Source organism: Mustelus asterias, chromosome 22 (assembly GCF_964213995.1).
Source record: "Mustelus asterias chromosome 22, sMusAst1.hap1.1, whole genome shotgun sequence".
Classification (NCBI taxonomy): domain Eukaryota; kingdom Metazoa; phylum Chordata; class Chondrichthyes; order Carcharhiniformes; family Triakidae; genus Mustelus; species Mustelus asterias.
In genome coordinates, this window is record NC_135822.1 from 14396337 (window position 1) to 14418625 (window position 22289).

Sequence of the window (22289 nt, forward strand, 5' to 3'; positions counted from 1 at the left end):
TACCCCTAGGGTTGTAGCTCGTGGTCCTACTAGAGGCAATCCCGTATGAGAGCAGGTATTGCCTCAAGTCATCGCTCATGAACGACGAGCCCCTGTCGCTGTGAATGTAGCCGGGGTACCCGAACAGGGTAAAAAGATCACGGAATGCCTTGATAACCGTGGCAGCGGATGTATCAGAGCAGGGAACAACAAAAGGGAATCTAGAGTACTCGTCAATGATGTTGAGGAAGTACACATTCCGATCTGTTGAGGGAAGGGGGCCCTTAAAATCGACACTCAGTCTCTCGAAGGGACGAGTGGCCTTGACTAAATGTGCCCGGTCAGGTCGGTAAAAGTGCGGTTTGCATTCCGCGCATACCCGACAGCTTCTTGTTATGGACCTGACGTCCTCCACCGAGTAGGGCAGATTGCGGGCTTTTATAAAGTGGTAGAGCCGAGTGACCCCAGGATGGCATAGGTCATTATGGAGAGCCTGCAAACGGTCCTCCTGTATACTGGCGCATGTTCCACGCGAGAGGGCATCCGAGGGCTCATTGAGTTTCCCTGGACGATACATGATGTCATAGTTATAGGTGAAGAGTTCAATTCTCCACCGCAAGATCTTGTCATTCTTGATCTTGCCCCTCTGCGTGTTATTAAACATGAACGCCACGGACCGCTGGTCCATGATCAGGGTGAACCGTTTTCCCGCCAAGTAATGGCGCCAGTGCCTGACTGCCTCCACATTGGCCTGGGCCTCCTTTTCCACCGCTGAATGCCGGATTTCGGGGCCTTGGAGGGTGCGGGAAAAAAATGCGATAGGCCTGCCCGCCTGGTTAAGTGTGGCGGCCAGGGCGAAATCAGATGCATCGCTCTCCACCTGAAAGGGGATGGACTCATCAACAACGTGCATCGTAGCTTTCGCGATGTCGGCTTTTAATTTGTCAAAGGCCAATCGGGCCTCTGGCGTTAGGGGAAAAGTAGTGGACTTAATGAGCGGACGGGCTTTGTCCGCGTAATTGGGAACCCACTGCGCATAATAAGAGAAGAAGCCTAAGCATCTTCTCAGTGCTTTTGCACTAGTGGGCAAGGGAAGTTCAGAAAGGGGGTGCATACGGTCTGGATCAGGGCCAATGACCCCGTTTTCCACCACGTATCCTAGGATGGCTAAACGGCGCGTACGGAACACACACTTCTCCCTGTTGTAGGTCAGGTTCCGGCGAGATGCAGTGCGTAGGAAGTTCAGGAGATTCGTGTCGTGGTCCTGCTGGTAATGGCCGCAGATGGTGACATTATCCAGGTACGGGAAGGTAGCCCGCAGCCCGTTCTGGTCCACCATTCGGTCCATAGCACGCTGGAAGACCGAGACCCCATTGGTGACACCAAAGGGAACCCTGAGAAAGTAATACAAGCGACCATCCGCCTCAAAAGCCGTGTATTGTCGGTCCTCTGGGCGAATGGGGAGTTGGTGGTAGGCAGACTTGAGGTCTATGGTGGAGAACACCCGGTACTGCGCAATCTGATTGACCATGTCAGGTATGCGTGGGAGGGGATACGCATCCAGCTGCGTGTATCGATTAATGGTCTGACTATAGTCAATGACCATCCGGGGTTTGTTCCCGCTCTTGACCACCACGACCTGCGCTCTCCACGGACCAGCGCTGGGTTGTATGATCCTTTCTTTGAGGAGCCGCTGAACCTCAGATCAAATGAAGATCCGATCCTCAGCGCTGTAACGCCTACTCTTAGTCGCAATGGGCTTGCAGCCTGGCACAAGATTCTGGAACAGGGAGGGTGTGGTGATCTTCAGCGTCGAGAGGCTACAGGCGGGGCGCGTTGGGCAATTTGATATAACGCTTCTTCAGAAGCTCGAGGGCCTTTGTGTAATCGGTGGCCGCACGGATCGCGAGGTAGACAGTGTCGCTTACCCTCGCATGGAGGACCCGGAGTCTGTCATCATCTGTGGTGACCGCTGCGGAGGCTGCCAGGTAGTCTTCGAAACACTTCAGCCAGTGGTCGAAGGTGTTAGAGGCGCCCACTGTACGTGGATCTAGTGTAAGGCGTTCCGGCTTCAGTATCTGCTCCATACACTTTTTTTTTCTTCGACGAGAGTTTATTTACAGCAAATAAAATTGATGCGCGTTATCATACACGAGGCTTGATGCTCAGGAAATAAAGGCTTTTATTTGCTGTAACAAAGCAGCTAACAATTATATACACGATCCCAGACTGAGGGGTCCCAGCCAGAGCAGGGACCTTTATACCTCTCCCAGGAGGCGGAGCCCGACTGGGATGTACCACAACACTACAATACAAAGGTGTAACAACCCCACCCTAACCCCAACAGCAACAAGTAGCACAACCCATCCCTAACCCAACAGCAACATATGTACATACTTGTAGTACTGGCCAGACCCTGGCTCAGTACTATCCAGTGGGAACCAACGATGGTTCACCACATGGTCAGACAAGGAATGGGAAAAGAGGAGAGCCAGTCTACCCTTCCTCACCTGATCAGAACAACTAGAATATTAATAGTGTAAAGGACAGTGAGGGGTCAGAGTTTCTGAAGTGCATTCAGGAGAATTTTCTAGATCAGTATGTTTTTGACCCATTGAGGAAGGAGGCATTGCTGAATCTGAATATTGAGGGACAATTGGATCAGGTTGAGTGGGGAAAATTTAGGGGGCCGTGATCATAATGTCATATGGTTTATGTTAGCTATGGACAAGGAGCGATCCAGAGTAAAAATAATTAATTAGTATTATGCTAATTGCGGTGGGGTGAGAGTTGATCTGGTCTCGTTAAATTGGAATTAAGTTTTGAATGTAAATGAATAATGGAACAAGGCTATCTTTAAGGAATAGATAGTTTATGTACAGTCGAGATATGTTCTCGCGAGGGAGAAAATAGAACAAACAAAGCAGAGCTCCCTAGAAGATGAAAAGGTTGATGAGTAAGATGAAGAAGAAAAAAGATGCATGTGACCAATGTCAGGTTGATAATACAAGTCAGAACCAGGCTGAACTTAAAAAGTTCAGATGGAAATGAAAAAAGAAATAGGAAGTATGAAAAGAGACTGGCAGCTAATTCAAAATAAATTCCAAAGACTTCTAATGGCATATAAATTGTTGTTGTCTTCTTCGACAGTCTGTCTGAATCAAGGCTGACTTAGATTGTAAATTGCGAAAGGAGTGGGGCTCATCAGGGAGAAACTGTGTTCTCTTATCTTTCTTTCCACTGTGGTTGTAGTAAAGTTTCGGCTTGTTTCTGGTTCCTTGTCTTCAACCATTGTTTGGAGTGTACACTGGCCATCTGTTCTAGCAATACTGTTTTCTTTTCATGCACTCATCATCCTACTGTTGTGTTAGCTTAATCTCTTGTAGTATTTCCTCGGTAGCTGTCAAGTGTTTTGTGATGAGTGAATTCTGTGCTTCCACTTTGTCAATAAAATTTAAATCTACCAATTGTACTCCTTCCACTGGAATTTTTGACAATGCATCTGCAGACTTTTGATACTTTTCCCTGGACTTGCTCAATTACTGAATTGTATCTCATGGGTCTCAGTTGAAAATATTGAATTTTTTGTGGTATCTTTGCAGTTTATTTTTGGTTAAGGGGAATAATCAAAGACTTGTGGTCAGTTTCAATTTTGAGTCTTAAACCATGACATAAGAACAAGGAAAGTACAGCATGAGAACAGACCCTTTGGCCCTCCAAGCCTTTGCGGATCATGATGCCCTCTCTAAACTAAAAAAAACCTTCTGCCCTTGGTCTGTATCCCTCTATCCCCTGCCTATTCATGTACCCATCCAGATGCCACTTAAATGTTGCTAATGTGCCTGCTTCCACCACATCCTCTGGCAGTGCGTTCCAGGCAACCACCACTCTGTGAAAAACTTCCCGCGCACATCTCCCTTAAACTTCTCCTCTCACCTTGAACCTGTCCCCCCTTGTAATTGACACTTCCATCCTAGGAAAAAGCCTCTGACTATCTACCCTGTCTATGTCTCTCATAATTTTGTAGACCTCTATCAGGTTCGTCTTTCTAGTGAAAACAATCCTAGTTTATTCAACCTCTCTTCATAGTCAACACCCTCGACCAGGCAACATCCTGATGAACCTTCTTTGCACTCCCTCCAAAGCTTCCACATTCTCCGGTAGTGTGATGGCTAGAACTGCATGCAATACTCCAGACGTGGCCTAACCAAGGTTTTATAAAGCTAAATGTGAGAACTTCTCGCAGGCCCAAGTTGCTGCTAAAGCTTCTTTTTCAGTAGTTGCATACCTCTTTGAATCCACAGGGGATTTTCAGACATAATACATGATCTTCTTTGTCTATTTTTTTGAATTTGAAACAGCACTGTGCCTAATCCTATAGAGGATGAGTCTGCTGTTACAATTGTTGGCAACTCTGGGTCATAGTGTCCTAGTATCGCCGATGATATTAAGAGATTTTGTCAAAAACATTTTGCTGGTTGACATTGCACCACTATTGTTGACCTTGCCTCAGTAGTTGTCATAATCGCTCGTTGATTTCTGCCAATTTCAGTAAGGATTTGCCTACTTGATTTACCATGCCAAAGAATCTTTGTAATTCTGTGATGATTCTAGACACTGGGAACTCTCAAATCACTTGTGTCTTCAGTGGATCAGCCATAATTACTGAAGCTTGTCTTATAGAACCCAAGAACTTTAACATGGGCTTTGGAAATTTTCATTTGTCACTCCGTGTCAAACCTGCTTCTTGTAGGACTTAGGACTGTTCTTACATGATGGTCACATTCTTCCTTTGATTAACCATGTACCAGAATGTTGTCCATATAGCGTAATGCACTTTACAGGATCTGAGACATCATCCTTTGGATTATCTGAAGTGCAGAAGCAATTCTGAATTGTGTTAAAACAAAGGTTGTTAACAATCTTGATTCATTGCATAGAGGTAACTACCACTAGGGGCCACTGTTAACATCTAATATTGTGAAAAGGGTGCTTTTTGCCAATTTGGCAGGACCTGATCCTTCTGCTGCTTATGCAAACCCGAAACTGTTCTGTATCTGGAGAATCTCTTCCTCTAATTCTCAATGTTGGGCCTGTTATGAGACTTGGGCATTTCAGAACAATTCTAGGAGTAGCAGTGCTTACCCTAAGCTCTGAATCCATTGCTGCTTCTGAAGTTTGACTTATTCACTGCTGTCTGGGCTTCTGCTGCACCCACAATGCTCCTTTCTCTGGTGAGTCTTCATTTTTTTTCTTGCCCTTTTTCCAAGGATTTGAATTCTAGGAGTAGGACTCCTATTCAGTCTGCAGTCTTCACTTAGTGGCTTTCTTGGTCTTTCACGCGCTGTCCACTGGCACTATGTTTTGTCTTGAGTTCGAGTCTTGGACGTGATTCCTGAGGGTTTGTCTGTTATCCTAAACTGTTATTCGTAAAAACCATTCCTGCTTATGTACAGATATCCTTGTACATCTCCGTGCTATACACAAGGTTCTACTTCTTGTTTCCAACCAGTTCTCAGTTACTTAACCATGTAACATTACATCGCAGTTACCACAGGAGTTGTATCAGAATCAGATGCTCATGAAGTTAACCTTTTACATATAGTGTCTTGAAATTAATGGAATACCCTAAGGTATTTCACAGGAGTTAATGCAGTGAAGTATGATGCACTTTGGTAGGAAGAATGAGGAGAGGCAATACGCAATTCTATAGGGGGTATAGGAACAGAGGGACCTTGGAGTAGATGTGCTCAAGTCATTGAGTGTGGCAGGGCAGGATGAAAAAGTGGTTAATAATGGGATGCTGGGTTTTATCAATAGAAGCATAGAGTAGGAAAGTAAGGACATTGTGGTGAACCTTTATGAAACACTGGTTCAACCTCAAGTGGAGTACTGTGCCCAATTCTGGGCACCACTTCCTTTAGGAAGGATGTGAAAGCATTTGAGAGGGTGCAGTGAAGATTCATGAGACTGTTTCCAGGAATGAAGAACTCCGGTTACATGGATAGATTGAAGAATCTGGGCTGTGCTCCATAGAAAAGAGAACGCTGAGAGGAAATTTAATATATATATTCAAAATGATGAGGGATTTGGACAGAATAGATAGGAAAATGTGATTCCCATTGGTGGAAGGATCAAGAATCAGAGGACACCAATTTAAGGTGAATGGCAGAAGAACCAAAGGCGACATGAACAAAATCCTTTTTATGCTGCGAGCAATTACTATCTGGAATGCACTGTCTGAGAACATGATGGTGACAGATTCAGTCATGGCTTTCAAAATGGAATTATATAAACATCTGAATAAAATAAAATTGCATAGCTACAGGGAAGAATGTGGAAAGCTGGAGTAGCTGCATTGCTCTTCTGGAGAGCTGCGGTCTCCTTGTGATGGATGCGAGGGTGTTGCTGAGCAAATCAGTAGCTGCAGAACTGTTGTGGTGAATGAAGGGCTAAAGTATAGACAATTGGGATTTTGATAGTGCAGCTGTAATTGAATTGGGGGATAGTTTTTTTCCAGGGGCGAGTACAGAGGGAGGAAAGGGTAGGGCATAGGAAGTGGGTGTTAGTGGACAGTGATACAGGGCCTTGTCTTGCTTTAAATTCTTTCACAAAGTGTGGGCATCACTGACTTTGGCCAACTGTGCCAGGGCAGCACGGTAGCACAGTGATTAGCACTACTGCCTCCCAGCGCCAGGGACCCAGGTTCAATTCCGGCCTCAGGTCACTGTCTGACTGTGGAGTTTGCACATTCTCCCCGTGTCTGCATGGGTTTCCTCCAGGTGCTCCAGTTTCCTTCCACAGTCCAACGATGTGCGGGTTAGGTGGATTGGCTGTACTAAATTGACTCGAGTATCAGGGGGATTAGCAGGGGAAATATGTGGGGTTACGGGATTAGGGCCTTGGTGGGATTGTGGTCGGTGAAGACTCGATGGGCCAAATGGCCTCCTTCTGCACTGTAGGGATTCTATGATTCTACAACATTTATTGCCCATTCCTAATTGCACTTGAGAAGGTGTTGGTGAACTGCCTTCTTGAACTGCTGCAGGCCTTGTGATGTAGGTAAACCCATAGTACTGTTAGGAAGGGAGTGTGAGGGCTTTGACCTAATGACAGTGAAGGAACGGTATCTGTGATTGATACAATGAAACAAGCAAGACCACGTGAGATGGCAAGGCCAAGGTGGTGGTCATGAATAGGAGTTCAGAAGGGAGGGAATTAAGGTGGAAGAAGAGGTAGTTAACTCAAGAGGGGAGAGAGCATGACGAGTTGAGATGGAAATTTAAATCTGAGGATGACAATTTATTTGCTGCAGAGACTGAGGAAGAAAGCAGTGAAAACATCTAACTGAGAAAATTTTTATTGTACTTGGGAAAGTGGTAGAGAATAATGGCACCTTTGATGCCCTAGTCCCTAATAAAACCATTGCACACATTGGAACAAAGAACATTACAGCACAGGAACAGGCCCTTCGGCCCACCAAGTCTGTGCCGACACAGATGCCTCTCTAATCGAATTTTCTTGCCTCTGGGTGGTCCATATCCCTCTATTACCTGCCTATTGATGTATCTATCCAGATGCCTCTTGAACGTTGTTATAGAATCTGCTTCCACCACCTCCTCTAGCAGCGCATTCCAGGCATTCACGATCCGCTGTGTGGAAAAACTCTGGCCGTTCCCCTGTTATTAGCATTCATCTCTGCTCCCTTAAGTCCAAGGGATGCAGAATTGAAAGGATATGGTAGACAACTGGTTTAGTCATCAACAGCCAAATATGACTGGATCACAAAGTATTATCAGGTCCTGCTCTCGACCGCGAAAACTGCTCGCTATTCCAGAATCATCCTGGAATGCAACAATAGTTTCCGGCTTCTTTTCTCTACTGTTAATCATCTTAAACCCTGGCTCCTTCACCATTCACTCCAACAACAAGTGCAAGAAACTCATGACTTGGACAGTTGATCAGCTATCTCTGCCACATCCCTCCTTTACACTAGCCAGATCTCCTCTAAAGCTCCAAGTGGGGCCGCACCAGAGTTTTGTACAGTGCAACATGACCTCCTGGCTCCGAAATTCAATCGCTCTACCAATAAAAGCTAACACTCCGATGCCTTCTTAACAACCTTATCAACCAGATCTGATAATGCACCATACAAATTCAGTTTCTAATCAGAACAATTGAATCAGAGGTTCGACCTGCTATCTGATACCCTGTCCAAATGGTCATTTATTGTTGATGAGCCTAGAAAGAATGGGAACAGGCTATTAGACTAATAGAGGCATCACAACCAAGTCTGATTCTGTTCGCACCTGACATGCAAGTATTAACACTCTGAAGAGCAATTAGGAGCAGAAAAACTGGCCAACAGTCTCCAACTAATCAAGGAGTATCAAGACCCTAATCCTAATTGCAGTGTCAATGCAGCTGAGATTATCTGATCTTATTTCAACTTGATTTTAAGGCTCAATTTCACATAATGCATTTGTATTTATGAATTGAACAATCAAGGTTATTTTGTCATTTGAACAATTTTTAGCAAATGAAAGAAGTCAATATTAAAACAATTGAATAACGGACTAACAAGAGCAATAGCAATATTAATTATAACACAAACTGCGGCGTGGAGGAAACAAAACAATTATTGTTAATTTCAGTTCTGAAATAAGTAAACCAAAACATTGAAAAAGTTCTTTGCATCTCTGTAATAGAAGCTTGGTTCTCCAACCACCACCTGCATTTTTCAACAGAATCATGACCAGACATCAAGTAGATTTGACATATCAGTTAGAGTTAAATCTTCATGATTGAGTATTGTTTTCAAAATTTGTTCACCCAATGGATATTAATGAGTCATTGGTGGGTTTGGAAAGTGATGTGTTCATTTTATACAAATATGTTTTAAATATTTCCACTGTACATAGGTCCAATGGTCAGTTGGAATGCCAATGTTTTTCTTTATGATCTTCAGTACTGTCTTTAAAAAAAAACTTTTTGTAATTAATTTTAATCTGTGATATATAATTGCCAACTTGGTCAGCCATCCCTTCTAGATTGCTGTAAAGGACTCTTAACATATAGCTGGAGAAAATATCTTGGATAAAGTTGGACAGGATCATGGAGGGAATTGGGTTGAACTTGAAGTTGATGTGCCATAAGCAGACACACCAACTAAATTATAACAACTATTAAGTTTCATTTTGTTAGCTGAATATAAGTAATCAAAAATATGTCCATCACTCCATGATGCAAAATGTGCTTATCTGTTTCTTTACTTTGGTCATAGAATACTTTACCCATCACTGGACCATCCCAAAGCCAAGATGGCCCAATCTTCACCAGCAGATGAAGGGCCTACATTTGAACATCTCTGGAGTAGTTTGTAAGTCTGCAATTGTGTTTTTTCCACATATAGACGACTCCTTTGGGATGGAGGAAGGGGGATTGGAGGGGATGGTTTATCCCCAAAAAATCAGGCAGGTTTAGATCAGGTCAGAATCCCAAACCCAACTCTTCCCCCTTCCTGTTTGAATGGAGGCAGCATGATGGATACTCCCAAGGAAGCTGGTTAGCTATTTCGATATTATAATGAGACTCCATGCCTCATTGTTATTCCTTATTTGAAATTTAAAGATGGATATTTTGGGTTTCCAGCCCTCAGGTAACCCGTCTGCTAAACCCTGGTGAGGAGTGCTGGATCTAGATGCAAGTGCGTTTCTATTTATCTTCTGGATTCAGCATGCCTGCCTTTCCAATTGAACTATATTTACTTTCTCTCCCCGCAACAGCCCCCATCCCCCTCACCAGGGAAAAGCTCTAAAGAAAGGCCTGGAAGCTGATGGCAGAAATTTTAAAATCTCTATTGCACAGAAGACTTCTTTGAATTTTCTTTGGAAGTCCAGCTTCTTATCCCAAAGATTTAGCCAGGGTGAACTAAATGTTTTAATTCTCCAGGCTATAGAAAGTCCTGAGAAAACTTTAATTCAGAGTCAAAAGTGCAGTTTTAAAACAAACTAAGTTTGCTAAAACCTGATCCCCGAGTCCACACCTGAATGTAATGCCTGAGCTTGCTCCAAAGCAGAAAAAATAATTAGTTAAATAATCTGGGTGAATCATGATTTCTAAACTCAGCTGAGAGCAAACAAAAACCAGGATTCGACAAATGTGTGACTTCTTAAGTAAAATGTTGAGCAAAATACCTTTGCAAGGCAGCCAATACAGGCAACCATTGTTGAATCTTTTTTTCAAGCTGAGCACAACTTGCATTGTAATGGAGCCCACCTAAACCAGTAAGCATGGGAGATTATTTGTCTACAAGTGAACCACAACACCATCTTGAAATTCAGAAAGCTCTCAAAGCAGAACCTGCACTGTTAAATTTTTAACAATGGATCAGAATTCCATTCTTCTAGAACAATTTGGACTTATTCAAGGGCCAAACCTAATGGAAAAATTGGGTGTCCTGGAGAAGAGAATTTCTAAGCCACCAGAGTCTATCAGGTCTAAGGAAAGTCAGAAAAAGTCCAGTTTGATATATTTTTATGCTGATGAAGTAATCCTAATATAGTGCATTGAGTCCTCAACCAGCTTTGATGAAATGTTAAAAACCTTTGACAAATTATTAACCGTTGTGCAGTGCATTGCACTTAAAAAGAGTGATAGACAACTCCCACTAAAATTGTAAAAGAGGAAAAGACATTACTTAAGCAAACCAGACAAGGGTGCCAGAGAGGCAAAGAACATTCCAAAGTCCAAAAAATATATATTTCTGGAAACCCCAACACATTACCCAAACTACAACAACAGGTGGCCATATGATGTAAGCTGACTGTGAATAAATCTGATAAAGTTCAAAATACGCAAACCCTACAAAAGGAAAATGAAGTAAGGTTGTAAAATGATTCAGAAGATTTGAACCACAAAATTCAAACTGAGTATGTACCTTTCGAATGTGCATGATAAGCTAGATTTATCTAGACTTATCGAGACTTATTGTGAACCAAACTATTCAATTTCTTAACAAACACATTTCTGAGGAGTTACAAAAGCACAAAAAGGCAGTAACAGCTCTGAATTCCATTGCTGGCAAATCAAAGTAGGAGTTGGAAAAATTCAACCAGAAGTACAGTCAGGCCCAACAGCAGGAAGAAAAGGTGCTCAAAGAATTCGTAGTCTTGAATACCCTGAGGAACCAATACATGCCCCAGGGAAAGATATGAAGCATTTAAAATCATGTTGAGTGTGACTTCAAACTGTAACTAACACCCTACAACAATCCTCACACAGGGTGCCTGGAATTGAAGGAGTTGCATTTCCCAGCAAATATACACCTCTAGTTGATGAGCAAAAATGCATTAGAAAGATTTTTTTAAAGTATCTCCCATCTTAAGTGTTGCGTCCACCAACTAATAATGGGCTGAATTTTCAGGTCGCTACCACTGGCAGGATCTTCCACTCCCACCAATGGTGACCCCTGCAGCGGGTTCCCCAGCAGCACAGCCAAAGAACAACACAAAACACCATCAATATGGGCAGGAACAGAAACTCCTGCCAAAGATCAATGGTGAGCTGCATCTGACAATGGAAAACAGGGGGTGAAAGGCCAGAAAATCCCACCCAATGATTAAGGTTGGCAAGTCGGAGCTTGAGGTGAATTTCATCCAAACACAGTTGGTGAACTATGGCATTTGTTTTTTTTCCCAGAGAACCAGACAGTACTTACTTTGATATTCCACAAACCAACCTTTCTGGCAGCAATGAGGCTGTGCCAAATTTACCACAGAACCGAACCGAGGTTTGCATGGATGTGTTTCAGATGAGGGATATGAATGAGTCCGTGATGGTGAGTATAGTCAAACCTCTTTCTTTTGGTTCATGTTGTTTGGTATGGTAATGGAATAATGATCAAAAAATGTTAGATTATGGAGTGGCAGCTTGATAACTGAAAGAGTGAGGCTTGACTTGTACATTTTAACATTCCTCTGTTGTGACCATTTTTGAAGCATTAGAATGACAGTAACCTTTTTGTAGATCTGTCATGGTTAATAACTAAATGTTATGTGTCAGGAAATGTGGTAATGGATCCGAGGAACAATAAGCAATTTTCGGTTTGGATAAGGGATACAGGCACCAAAATTGACACGCTGGGCTGAGATTTGTTTTCCCATTTTCACTTCCCCTCTCTGAAGGCACTCGTTCTTGTTGGTAATGATCACACATGTACTGATAACTTCCAATACTTCACCAAGTAGTCATTCTATTTAAAAGTGTGTGTGGCATGTGGCGGCAAGTGGGTGTGTGCAATCCTGTCCTTCTCTGATGTCTACATTCTTTGTATCAAAAGTCAATGGAAAGCAATGAGGAGTGGCATTCCGATAGAATCCTACAGTGCAGAAGGAGGCCATTCAGCCCACCGAGTCTGCACCGACCACAATCCCATCCAGGCCCTATCTCCATAACCCCATACATTTACCCTAATAAATTGACTAAGGAGGAATTTAGCATGGCCAATCCACCTAACCCGCATATCTTTGGACTGAGAGGGGGAACCAGTGCGCCTGGAGGAAACTCACGCAGACATGGGGAGAATGTGCAAACTCCACACACACAGTGACCCAAGCCGGGAATCGAACCCGGGTCCCTGGAGCTGTGAGGCAGTAGCGCTAACCACTGTACCGCCCCGGTTTGTAGACTTCCAACTGTAATCCTGACTGAGCGGATCTAACTCGGCACTAATTCCAGTTAAATTGAAACCTTGCTGGCCTTTATGGCTCAGCTCCATAATAAGTATCACGTTTACCAACTGTGCTACTGGAAATGCAAAGATCTAAACGGGTTCTTAACCCTTAACACATACACATTATACATATTTTGCTTAAACATACCGATACATATACATGCACCCACAGGCGCACACAGCAGCGGACAAGCACAAACATGATAATGTATACATTCCCAAAGAGCAATGATACACATTTCCCAAAAGAGCAGGATTATCATAGTGGGTACGTTATTACCAAGTTTAACACTGAGCCTCCAACAAAATTGCAGAGAATCCTACCGCATTTACCATAAGACATGATGGGTGGGATTTTACCGCCTCGCTCATCCCAAAACCGTAAAATCCCACCCGAGGTCGAGACCTTCCCATTTTCTGCCCTTAGTCTGCTCTGATTCTCATGGCGGGCGGGGCAGTAAAATTCATTCCAATATGCTTTGCTGCTGTAGATGGTACACTGGCCAGCGTTGGTATATGTGTCAGCATTAGGATGCCATTTCTGACGCTGGTTACTTTTGGGGGAGGAAAGTTTGGGGCGCAGGAAGACTGTGTCTGTCCTCTCAAGATGAGCAGGCAAATAGACTCATTAAGAGCCTTTTTAAAAGAATGTTCAGGAGGTCTACTGGGATATTTGGCAGGTTGGGATACCAGTGCTGCAGGTAGGCCTAAAGGTCCTTCCTGCCTGGCTGCGTTGGGGAGATAGCCAAAAAAACACCCTATAGAGGGGTCCCGTTCAACCCCACACACAATGATGACCTGGCTTTGTTTGTTTTTTTTTTATATGAAATATTTTTGAGAGTTGCTGAGAGCCTGAGAGCACCTTCTTGTTGAAGTGCCCTCCCAGATACCTTGTACTCCTCTGAAGCTGGAAGGCTTCAGATCAGCCCTCAAGCTGAGAGCCTGTCCACCATCCTTAATTGAACAAGGAACCCATCTCCTTGTCAGTTAAAGGCTTACCAACATGAAAAACTTAACTTCAATCCGTTTTTCCATGAAAATGCGTTTTGGATATAAACCTGACTCCTGTCTCTCCCATTTCGGTGTGAAAATTTAGCCCTACAGCAAGTACACCTCAAAGGTTTTTCAACAGTTTAATTTGATCAAAAACCAATTATTCGATCATTCATTCACTTGCTGTTCATGTGTGCTAAACAAGCTGCTGGAGGTGAAGAGTGAGAGAGAGGAAAAAAAAGCTGGTTGCCAGAGGTGGGCAGGGGGGAAACTGGGAGAAACTGACTGCCGGGAAGTGAGGGAGAAGACCGAGAGAGAGAGAGTGTGAGTGTGTGTGGAGAAGGGGGAAGAGTGTGTGTGGTAAACCACTGTTAGCTTATTGCCTGTGTGTGTGTGTGACATGCCTGGGCATGCCCCTGCCGGCCCTGCCTGAGACTCCTCCCCCCCTGGTCCAGGTATAAAGGTGACTGCTCCCAACCCCCCTGCCTCAGTCTATAACCAGTTCAGCAGCATGGGTGTGCTCCAAGTCTTTTGCGAATAAAAGCCTATTTGTTCTTGCATACAAACTAGTCTTTGCTTGATTGATAGTGCATCAATTTTATTCGCAAAAAGTTTTGGGATGGAGCAGATACTAAAACCCGATAGATTAGAATTGGATCCTCAAGCCGTAGGAGCCTCTAACAGCTTCGATCACTGGCTGCGATGTTTCGAAACTTTCCTCACCGCCTCCGCCTCCGTCGTCCGGACCGACAAGCTACACGTGCTCCACGCCCGGGTAAGCGATCAAGTATTCTCGATGATTAGAGACGCTGAAACTTGCGAGGATGCGATCGAACTTTTAAAAGGCCAGTACAACAAACAGACTAATGTAATCTACGCCAGACATCTTCTGGCTACTCGCAGACAACAGCCAGGAGAATTGGGCAGCCAATTCCTGCGTGTGTTGCGAGCACTTGGCAGGGCCTGCAACTGCAAGGCCATAACAGCCGCCCAAAACACTGAGGACTTGATCAGAGATGCCTATGTCACGGGTATCGGGTCAAACTATATCCGACAATGACTGGTGGGCTGGATCTACAAAAGACTGTAGCGCTTGCCGACTAGTTAGAGGTGGCCTTCCATAATCTCGAGGCCTATACCCCTGACCAGGGGCGCATCATGGACGCCGCAGTCGCCGCCACCTCTGTATTTGGGAGGGCCACAGGCCTATGCCATGCCACGTCCCACCAATGACCCGACTGCTGCGGCAGTCTCTGGAGGCCCGAAGTGCTACTTCTGCGGCCTGGGGAAGCACCCCCGACAATGCTGCCTGGCGAAGGATGCGATCTGCTCCGGGTGTGGAAAGAAGGCCGTTACGCGAAGGTATGCAGGGCGAAGTCGACCGCCAAGCCCAGTAGCGCCATGTGCGACCCGCGGGGGCCGCCATCTTGGGCGCCGGTAGCCGCGTGTGAGCCGTGCGGGCCGCCATCTTGGAGGCCATCAGCAGCGTCGCAAAATCCAACGGTGGCTTCGGTTACATTGGACCAATCCAGGCCTCACCAACTCACCAGGTCCATGATGGACATCGAGGTAAACGGTCGCACTACCAACTGTTTATTTGACTGTGGGAGTACGGAGAGCTTTATTCACCCTAACACAGTGAGCCGCTACGCCCTTTCAGTACTGTCAGTGAAGCAAACGATCTCCATGGCTTCAAAGTCCCACTCGGTGGATGTCTTCGGGTACTGCGTGGCGACCCTGACTGTACGGGGCACAGTGTACAAAAACATCAGGCTCCTTATGCTGCCACAACTCTGTGCTGCCGTACTCCTAGGGCTAGATTTCCTGTGTCACCTTAAGAGCGTCACCATGGAGTATAATGGGCCTTTTCCCCCGCTCTCTTTGCAATCACCAGTTCTTAGATCGCCCCGCGCACCACCTGCAGCCTCTCGACCCTTAAAGTCACCCCTCCCTCACTGTTTGAAAATCTCGCCCCCAACTGCAAGCCCATCGCCACCAAGAGCAGACGGTACAGTGCTGGAGACAGGGCTTTTATCAGGTCCGAAGTACAACGGCTCCAAGGGGAGGGGATCATCGAGGCCAGTACCAGCCCCTGGAGAGCCCAAGTAGTAGTTGTTAAGACTGGGGAGAAACATCGCATGGTCGTTGACTACAGTCAGACCATTAACCGCTACACGCAGCTGGACGCGTACCCCCTCCCCTGCATATCTGACATGGTTAATCAGATTGCGCAATATCGGGTGTTCTCCACCATCGACTTAAAACCTGCATACCACCAGCTCCCTATCCACCCGGAAGACCGCCAATATACTGCCTTCGAGGTGGATGGCCGCCTCTATCACTTCCTTAGGGTGCCCTTCGGCGTCACCAATGGGGTCTCTGGTTTCCAGCGTGAGATGGACCGAATGGTAGACCAGAACGGGCTGCGGGCCACCTTCCCGTACCTGGATAACGTCACCATCTGCGGCCATGATCAGCAGGACCACGACGCCAACCTCCACAAATTCCTCCACACCGCCACACTCCTAAATCTGACCTATAATAAGGAGAAGTGCGTATTCTGCACACGCCGCCTCGCCATCCTTGGTTGTGTTGTGGAAAATGGGGTCATCGGTCCCGATCCCAACCGCATGCGTCCCCTCCTGGAACTTCCCCTCCCCACCAGCCTCAAAGCACTGAGGAGATGCTTGGGCTTCTTCTCGTATTACGTCCAGTGGGTCTCCAATTATGCGGATAAAGCCCGTCCGCTCACCAAATCCACCTCTTTTCCCCTGACGGCAGAGGCCCGCCTGGCCTTCGACCACATCAAAGCAGACATCGCGAAGGCCACGATGCACGCTGTAGACGAATCCATCCCATTCCAGGTGGAGAGCGATGTGTCTGACTTCGCCCTAGCCGCCACCCTTAACCAGGCGGGCAGACCCGTGGCCTTCTTCTCATGAACCCTACAAGGCCCTGAAATTCGACACTCCTTTGTCGAGTAGGAGGCCCAAGCCATAGTGGAAGCTGTACGGCACTGGCGCCACTACTTAGCTAGTAAACGATTCACCCTACTCACAGACCAATGGTCAGTTGCATTCATGTTTAACAACATGCAGCAGGGCAAGATCAAAAATGATAAAATATTGAGGTGGAGAATCGAGCTTTCCACCTACAATTACGACATCTTATACCGGCCCGGGAAGCTCAATGAGCCCCCAAACGCCCTGTCCCGGGGAATATGTGCCAGCGCACAAATAGACCAATTGCAGACTCTCCACAACGACCTCTGCCACCCAGGTTTTTTCACTTCATTAAAGCCCGTAACCTGCCCTACTCCATTGAGGAAGTCAGGTCTATAACCAGACACTGCCAGGTCTGCGCAGAGTGCAAGCCGCACTTCTATCGGCCAGATAGAGCACACCTCATAAAAGCCACCCGCCCTTTCGAACTCCTAAGCATCGACTTCAAAGGCCCCCCTCCCCTCTTCTGACCACAACATATACTTCCTCAACGTCATTGACGAATATTCATGTTTCCTCTTTGCTATTCCCTGCCCGGATATGACCTCGGCCATGGTCGTCAGGGCCCTGCCCAGCCTCTTCACCCTGTTCGGTTTCCCTAGCTATATTCATAGCGACCAGGCATCCTCCTTTATGAGTGATGAGCTGCGACAGTACCTGCTCTCCAAAGGCATAGCCACGAGTAGGACCACCAGCTACAACCCCAGGGGGAACGGACAGGTAGAGAGGGAGAACGCGACAGTCTGGAAGGCCATTTTACTAGCTCTGAGATCTAAAGGTCTTCCAGTCACCCGCTGGCAAGAGGTCCTCCCTGATGCACTACACTCGATTAGATCACTCCTTTGCACAGCTACCAATGCTACCCCTCACGAAAGGATGTTTGTTTTCCCAGGAAGTCCTCCACGGGACCTCACTACCGTCGTGGCTGACGTCCCTAGGCCCTTTCCTCCTCCGGAAGCATGTGAGGACCCATAAGTCGGACCCCCCCGGTCGAAAGGGTCCAGCTCCTCCACGCCAACCCCCAATACGCCTATGTGGCGTACCCCAACAGGTGGGAAGACACAGTCTCCATTCGAGACCTGGCACCCGCAGGTGCCCTAGGGACCACGACGACCCCCAACCCCACACCCCCAACCCCCGTATACAGCACGCCTGAGCCCCAGGAGCCGCCACCACACACCCGACAATCGGAAGGGACTACAGACGACTCGAGCGACTACGGCCTGACACCTGAACCAACACTGCGGCCACCGGAACCGACACCACAACCGGCACTACAGCGGTCGCAGCGGCAGATCAAGCCCCCAGAGAGACTGAATTTGTAAATTTGTAATTCTGTAAATATCGTTCCACCCACCTCACCCCCGCCAGACTCTTTTTTTTAAAAGCAGGGGGTGAATGTGGTAAACCACTGTTAAGCTTATTGCCTGTGTGTGTGTGTGACGTGCCTGGGCATGCCCCTGCCGGCCCTGCCTGAGACTCCTCCCCCCCCATGTCCAGGTATAAAGGTGACTGCTCCCAACCCCCCTGCCTCAGTCTATAACCAGTTCAGCAGCATGGGTGTGCTCCAAGTCTTTTGCGAATAAAAGCCTATTTGTTCTTGCATACAAACTAGTCTTTGCTTGATTATAGTGCATCAGTGTGGAGAAGGGGGAAGAGTGTGTGTGGAGAAGGGGGAAGCGTGTGTGTTTGTGTGGTGAATGGGGAAGTGTGTGTGTGTGGGAGAGAGAGAGAGTGTGTGTGTGGGGGGGGGGGTGAATGGGGAAGAGTGTGTGTGTGGAGTGAATGGGGAAGAGTGTGTGTGTGTGTGTGTGGGGTGAATGGGGAAGAGTGTGTGTGTGCACCTTAGACTGAGTGAGCTAGACACACACACACACTCACCCTCTAATGGCCATTTTAATCAACAACTCATTTTTTACATTATCAATTTATTGAAATTCATGTTTGATATTGTGCCAAAAGTATTATGAATTTTTTGGTGGCCCGCTGCTAATTTTTAAACACTCCCAACCCTCAGACTTGCTATTGTTCTTTTCAACATTGTAAGCCTCTTTTTAATCGAGCAATAAATTTCCTGAGTGAATCATGGATGGGTCTTTCTTGCTGAGTGGAATGTTTTTTCTTCAATATTTTGAATTGTTTCTGTTAAATGGTTCCCACTGTTCATATACCTCCATACATTTTGGTCTATTTATCCAATTAAATTTACCCAATTAACCACAGCCAGTTTCCCCCCTCAGGTGACATAACTTAAATTTCTTACCGGTCCGGTCGTATCACAACCCCCCTTTCCACCTATTAGCACACTCAGTATATGTTGCATTGACCTTGAAATTTATGCAGTGATTTTTCTTTTCATTCATGGGACATGGGTGTTGCTGGCTGGCCAGCATTTATTGCCCATCCCTAGTTGCCCTTGTTCAGAAGGCAGTTGAGAGTCAACCACATTGCTGTGGATCTGGAGTCACATGTAGGCCAGACCAAGTAAGGACAGCAGACTTCCTTCCCTGAAGGACATTTGTGAACCGTTACATTTTAATGTAAAAATGTTTGCTCTAAAATTTCCTTTACCTGCTAGCTTAACTGAGGTGCTAATTTGTCATGGAATTGCACCATTTATGGAGTGAAAAATGTAAAAATATAAATTAAACTCCTTCCCTGGAAGAGAGAGTTTGTGAGAGCAAACATTCTGTATAAACATATTCATACAAAAAAATATCAGCAGTGAGGTGTCCGGCCCCTTTTGGTGGAAATCCTCTAAAAAAGGTCACATGACCCTAGCTGACCAAAGTAGGGGCTTCACTCCAACTTGTCTGTGCTTCTCCCAGCAGTTACATTCTAAAGTCATGTCTGGAAACATTGAATCTGCACCACTCTGTAAATAGTTGTTGTTTGTGAATAAGCATCTATAGTTTGTCCTTAACTGGTGGAGCCAAGCTACTACAAACAGTCTTTTAGCACAACGGGCCGTGAAAATCGCATATCAGCTGATTCGCGGAATTCCCACGAGCGTTTGTGCCGCGCTTGCTTCTCCCAGTCCCAGATTTCCAGTGCCATCTGTGCGGTGCTGGAAATCAGCTAGCATTTAAATAGTATTTCACATACTATTTAAATGATATTAGCAGGCCCGGGACTGAATTCTCCAGGCCCGCTAGCATCTCCTATCCTGCCAGAGTATTTCACTCCAGCAGGGGTCACTATAGCTCCCCACTTTCGGGGAACTAGCAGCCTGACCCCACTGGTGTGAAGGGGGGGGGGCAATTGGGTGGTGGGGGAGTGGTTCCCCCTGGGCATGGGCACCCTGGCAGTGCCAGCCTGTGCCCCCCAGCACTGCCCAGGGGATACCTTGGCATTGCCCCCGGGCAGGGCCTATTGGGGGTTGGGGCCTAAGGGGCGATCAGTGGGGGTGAGGAGTCCTGCTGCCACACTGCATAGGGATCGGTGGGGGCAGGAGGGAGGCCAGCGATCGGGGCATGCTAGGAGGGTTGTGGTCTGCCTTGGGTGGGGGAAGGGGGGTCCTGCCAGCAGGGAGTCATCACTGTTGGGGGTGGGGGAGGGGCTAGAGATCAGGGCAGGCCGGGATTGTGGGGTGGGGGGGGGGGGCGGGGGGGGTGGGGCGGTTCGTGGCTGGCCCAGGAATGGACAGGGAGTTGCAATTGGGTTGTTGGGGATGGGGGGGGGGGGGGGGGAGCGGCACTGCGGGGGTCCCGGGCTGGCCAGCAAACCAGAGGATGACACTTTGGGGCCACTATGCATGTGCAGAGGCCCACTGATTGCAGCCTCTCCAGCGTGAATAGGCTCAGCCCCCTGAAATTTAATGATATTCATGCTGGTGGTCTCTGCAATGCACAGTGTGTGGGAGATTCTAGTGTGAACTCCCACTAAAAAGAAAACAGCGTGAATAACTCCAGTTTTCCCACTAATTCGACACTTAGAATTTTTTGGGGAGAATCACCTGGTTTTATCCCTGTCATTAGTTCCCATGTGGATCATGCCTACTGGATCTTCCCCTTCCCACTCCTGAGTTCCACTTCAGCTGTGAAGAGATATCCTTGATCCTGGCAGCCAACACAACCTTCGGAGTTCCTGGTCAGGCCTGGAGAGAACCGTATCTATCCCCCTAACTACACTGTCATTCATCACTACCAAGTTCCTCTTTTCTCCCCACACTCCAATGGTATCCTTCACCATTGTGCCATGGCCAGTCTGCTCATCAACCTGGCAGTCCTTCTCATCCACACAGGTAGCAAGCAGCTCATACCTGTTAGACAAAGTCAAGGATTGAGACTCCTCCATCACTATATGCTGATTCCTGACACCTGCCTCACTCGCAGCCATACCCTCCTGTCCCAGACTATTGATCAGTTTTAAAGTTCTGCGTATCATCCAGAGTGTGACTGGCTCCTGGAAAAAAATGTCCAGGTAACTCTTTCCCCCCTCCCTGATGCCCTGTGGTTTCTGCAACTCAACAGAAACTTTGCGCTGAAGTTGCTAATGCTGCAGACACTTTCTGTAAATATGGTTGTCGGAGAATGCAGTACATTCCACAGATTCCCATGTGTGGCAGTCATGACACACCACCAGCCCTGTCATTTCTGCACAGTCTTGCATATCACTTCGCTAATAATTTACACAAAGTAATTGAAAGCTGTGCTCATTCAGTTTGGAGAAAAGGAAGAAAACTCACCAACTAATGGGAGGCTGAAAAAAGGAGGACTTCTTTTACTCCCATGCCCTGAATTCCACCTGAACTAAAGTACAACTGCACACCATGTCTACATCTCACTCCAGAACAGTCTTCTTTCCATGTGTCTTTGTTTATCATTCACCACACCGAGTTCGTGGTCAATTTGGAGGCAGAGTTTGTGAGGGAGAAAGAGGTTGGACAATTTGCCTAGTTTAGAGTCTAAGGAAGAAATCTCCAGTGAACTCTATAGTGAAAGTCTGGGAGAAGACTGTGGGAAAGCACTCTGCCCAGGAAAAGGAGTGTAGAGGCCATGATGAATCAGGGATGGAATTTTGCAATTTATTTTCAGTGTTGTCTTGGACAAAAAAAAGAAGAGGTCAGCCTGCCAGATGTCTTGCTGGCTTTTCCTGGATATTTTCAAACACTGTGGAAATAGAAAATGGAAGGGGTGGGTGTCATAACCAGGCAGTACTTGGCTGTGCACCCCCAGCGACTTCCATTCACTAGGTCCCCGTTTGTCACAAGCTGTTGTAAAGCCCACCAACATGACATCATTCTGGGGGGCGAGGGAAGGGGGGGGATGAGTTCCTTGCATGGGGGGATGATAAAGTAGGGAGTCCTGCTAATGACATTTGAATGTATGGTAATGGTGTTCCTGACCTTTCATGGCAGGGACCCCATTATGTCATTGACAGGGGCCTGGGACTATCACAACGGGAAATTCTGCCAGCATAGCTGCACGGTGGCAGGTTCATGATTACTAACCAGCCTACCAAGTTCCCAATATGCTCCTTGTTGTCCTAACCCTGGGTAGGATACAAGACCGTGTTCCCAGTATGGCATGCAGGAAGTGTGTACACATCTCCAGCCCTCCATATTGGATATGGTAGATGCG

At 46.6% G+C, this 22289-nt stretch overlaps 2 protein-coding genes across 3 annotated transcripts in view; one reads left to right on the forward strand and one right to left on the reverse strand.

The window, feature by feature from the left end:
• wrap73 (WD repeat containing, antisense to TP73) overlaps positions 1–22289 on the reverse strand; it is a 147078-nt gene that overhangs the window by 120840 nt on the left and 3949 nt on the right. The window lies entirely within an intron of this gene.
• Positions 9269–22289, forward strand: part of tp73 (tumor protein p73) — a 122705-nt gene continuing 109684 nt past the window's right edge. For both annotated transcript variants that reach the window (XM_078238764.1, XM_078238763.1), the window contains exons 1-2: positions 9269–9358; positions 11680–11818. In XM_078238764.1, coding sequence (XP_078094890.1) covers positions 9300–9358; positions 11680–11818 — 198 coding nt within the window. In that variant the 5' untranslated portion in view covers positions 9269–9299. The remainder of the gene's footprint in view (positions 9359–11679; positions 11819–22289) is intronic.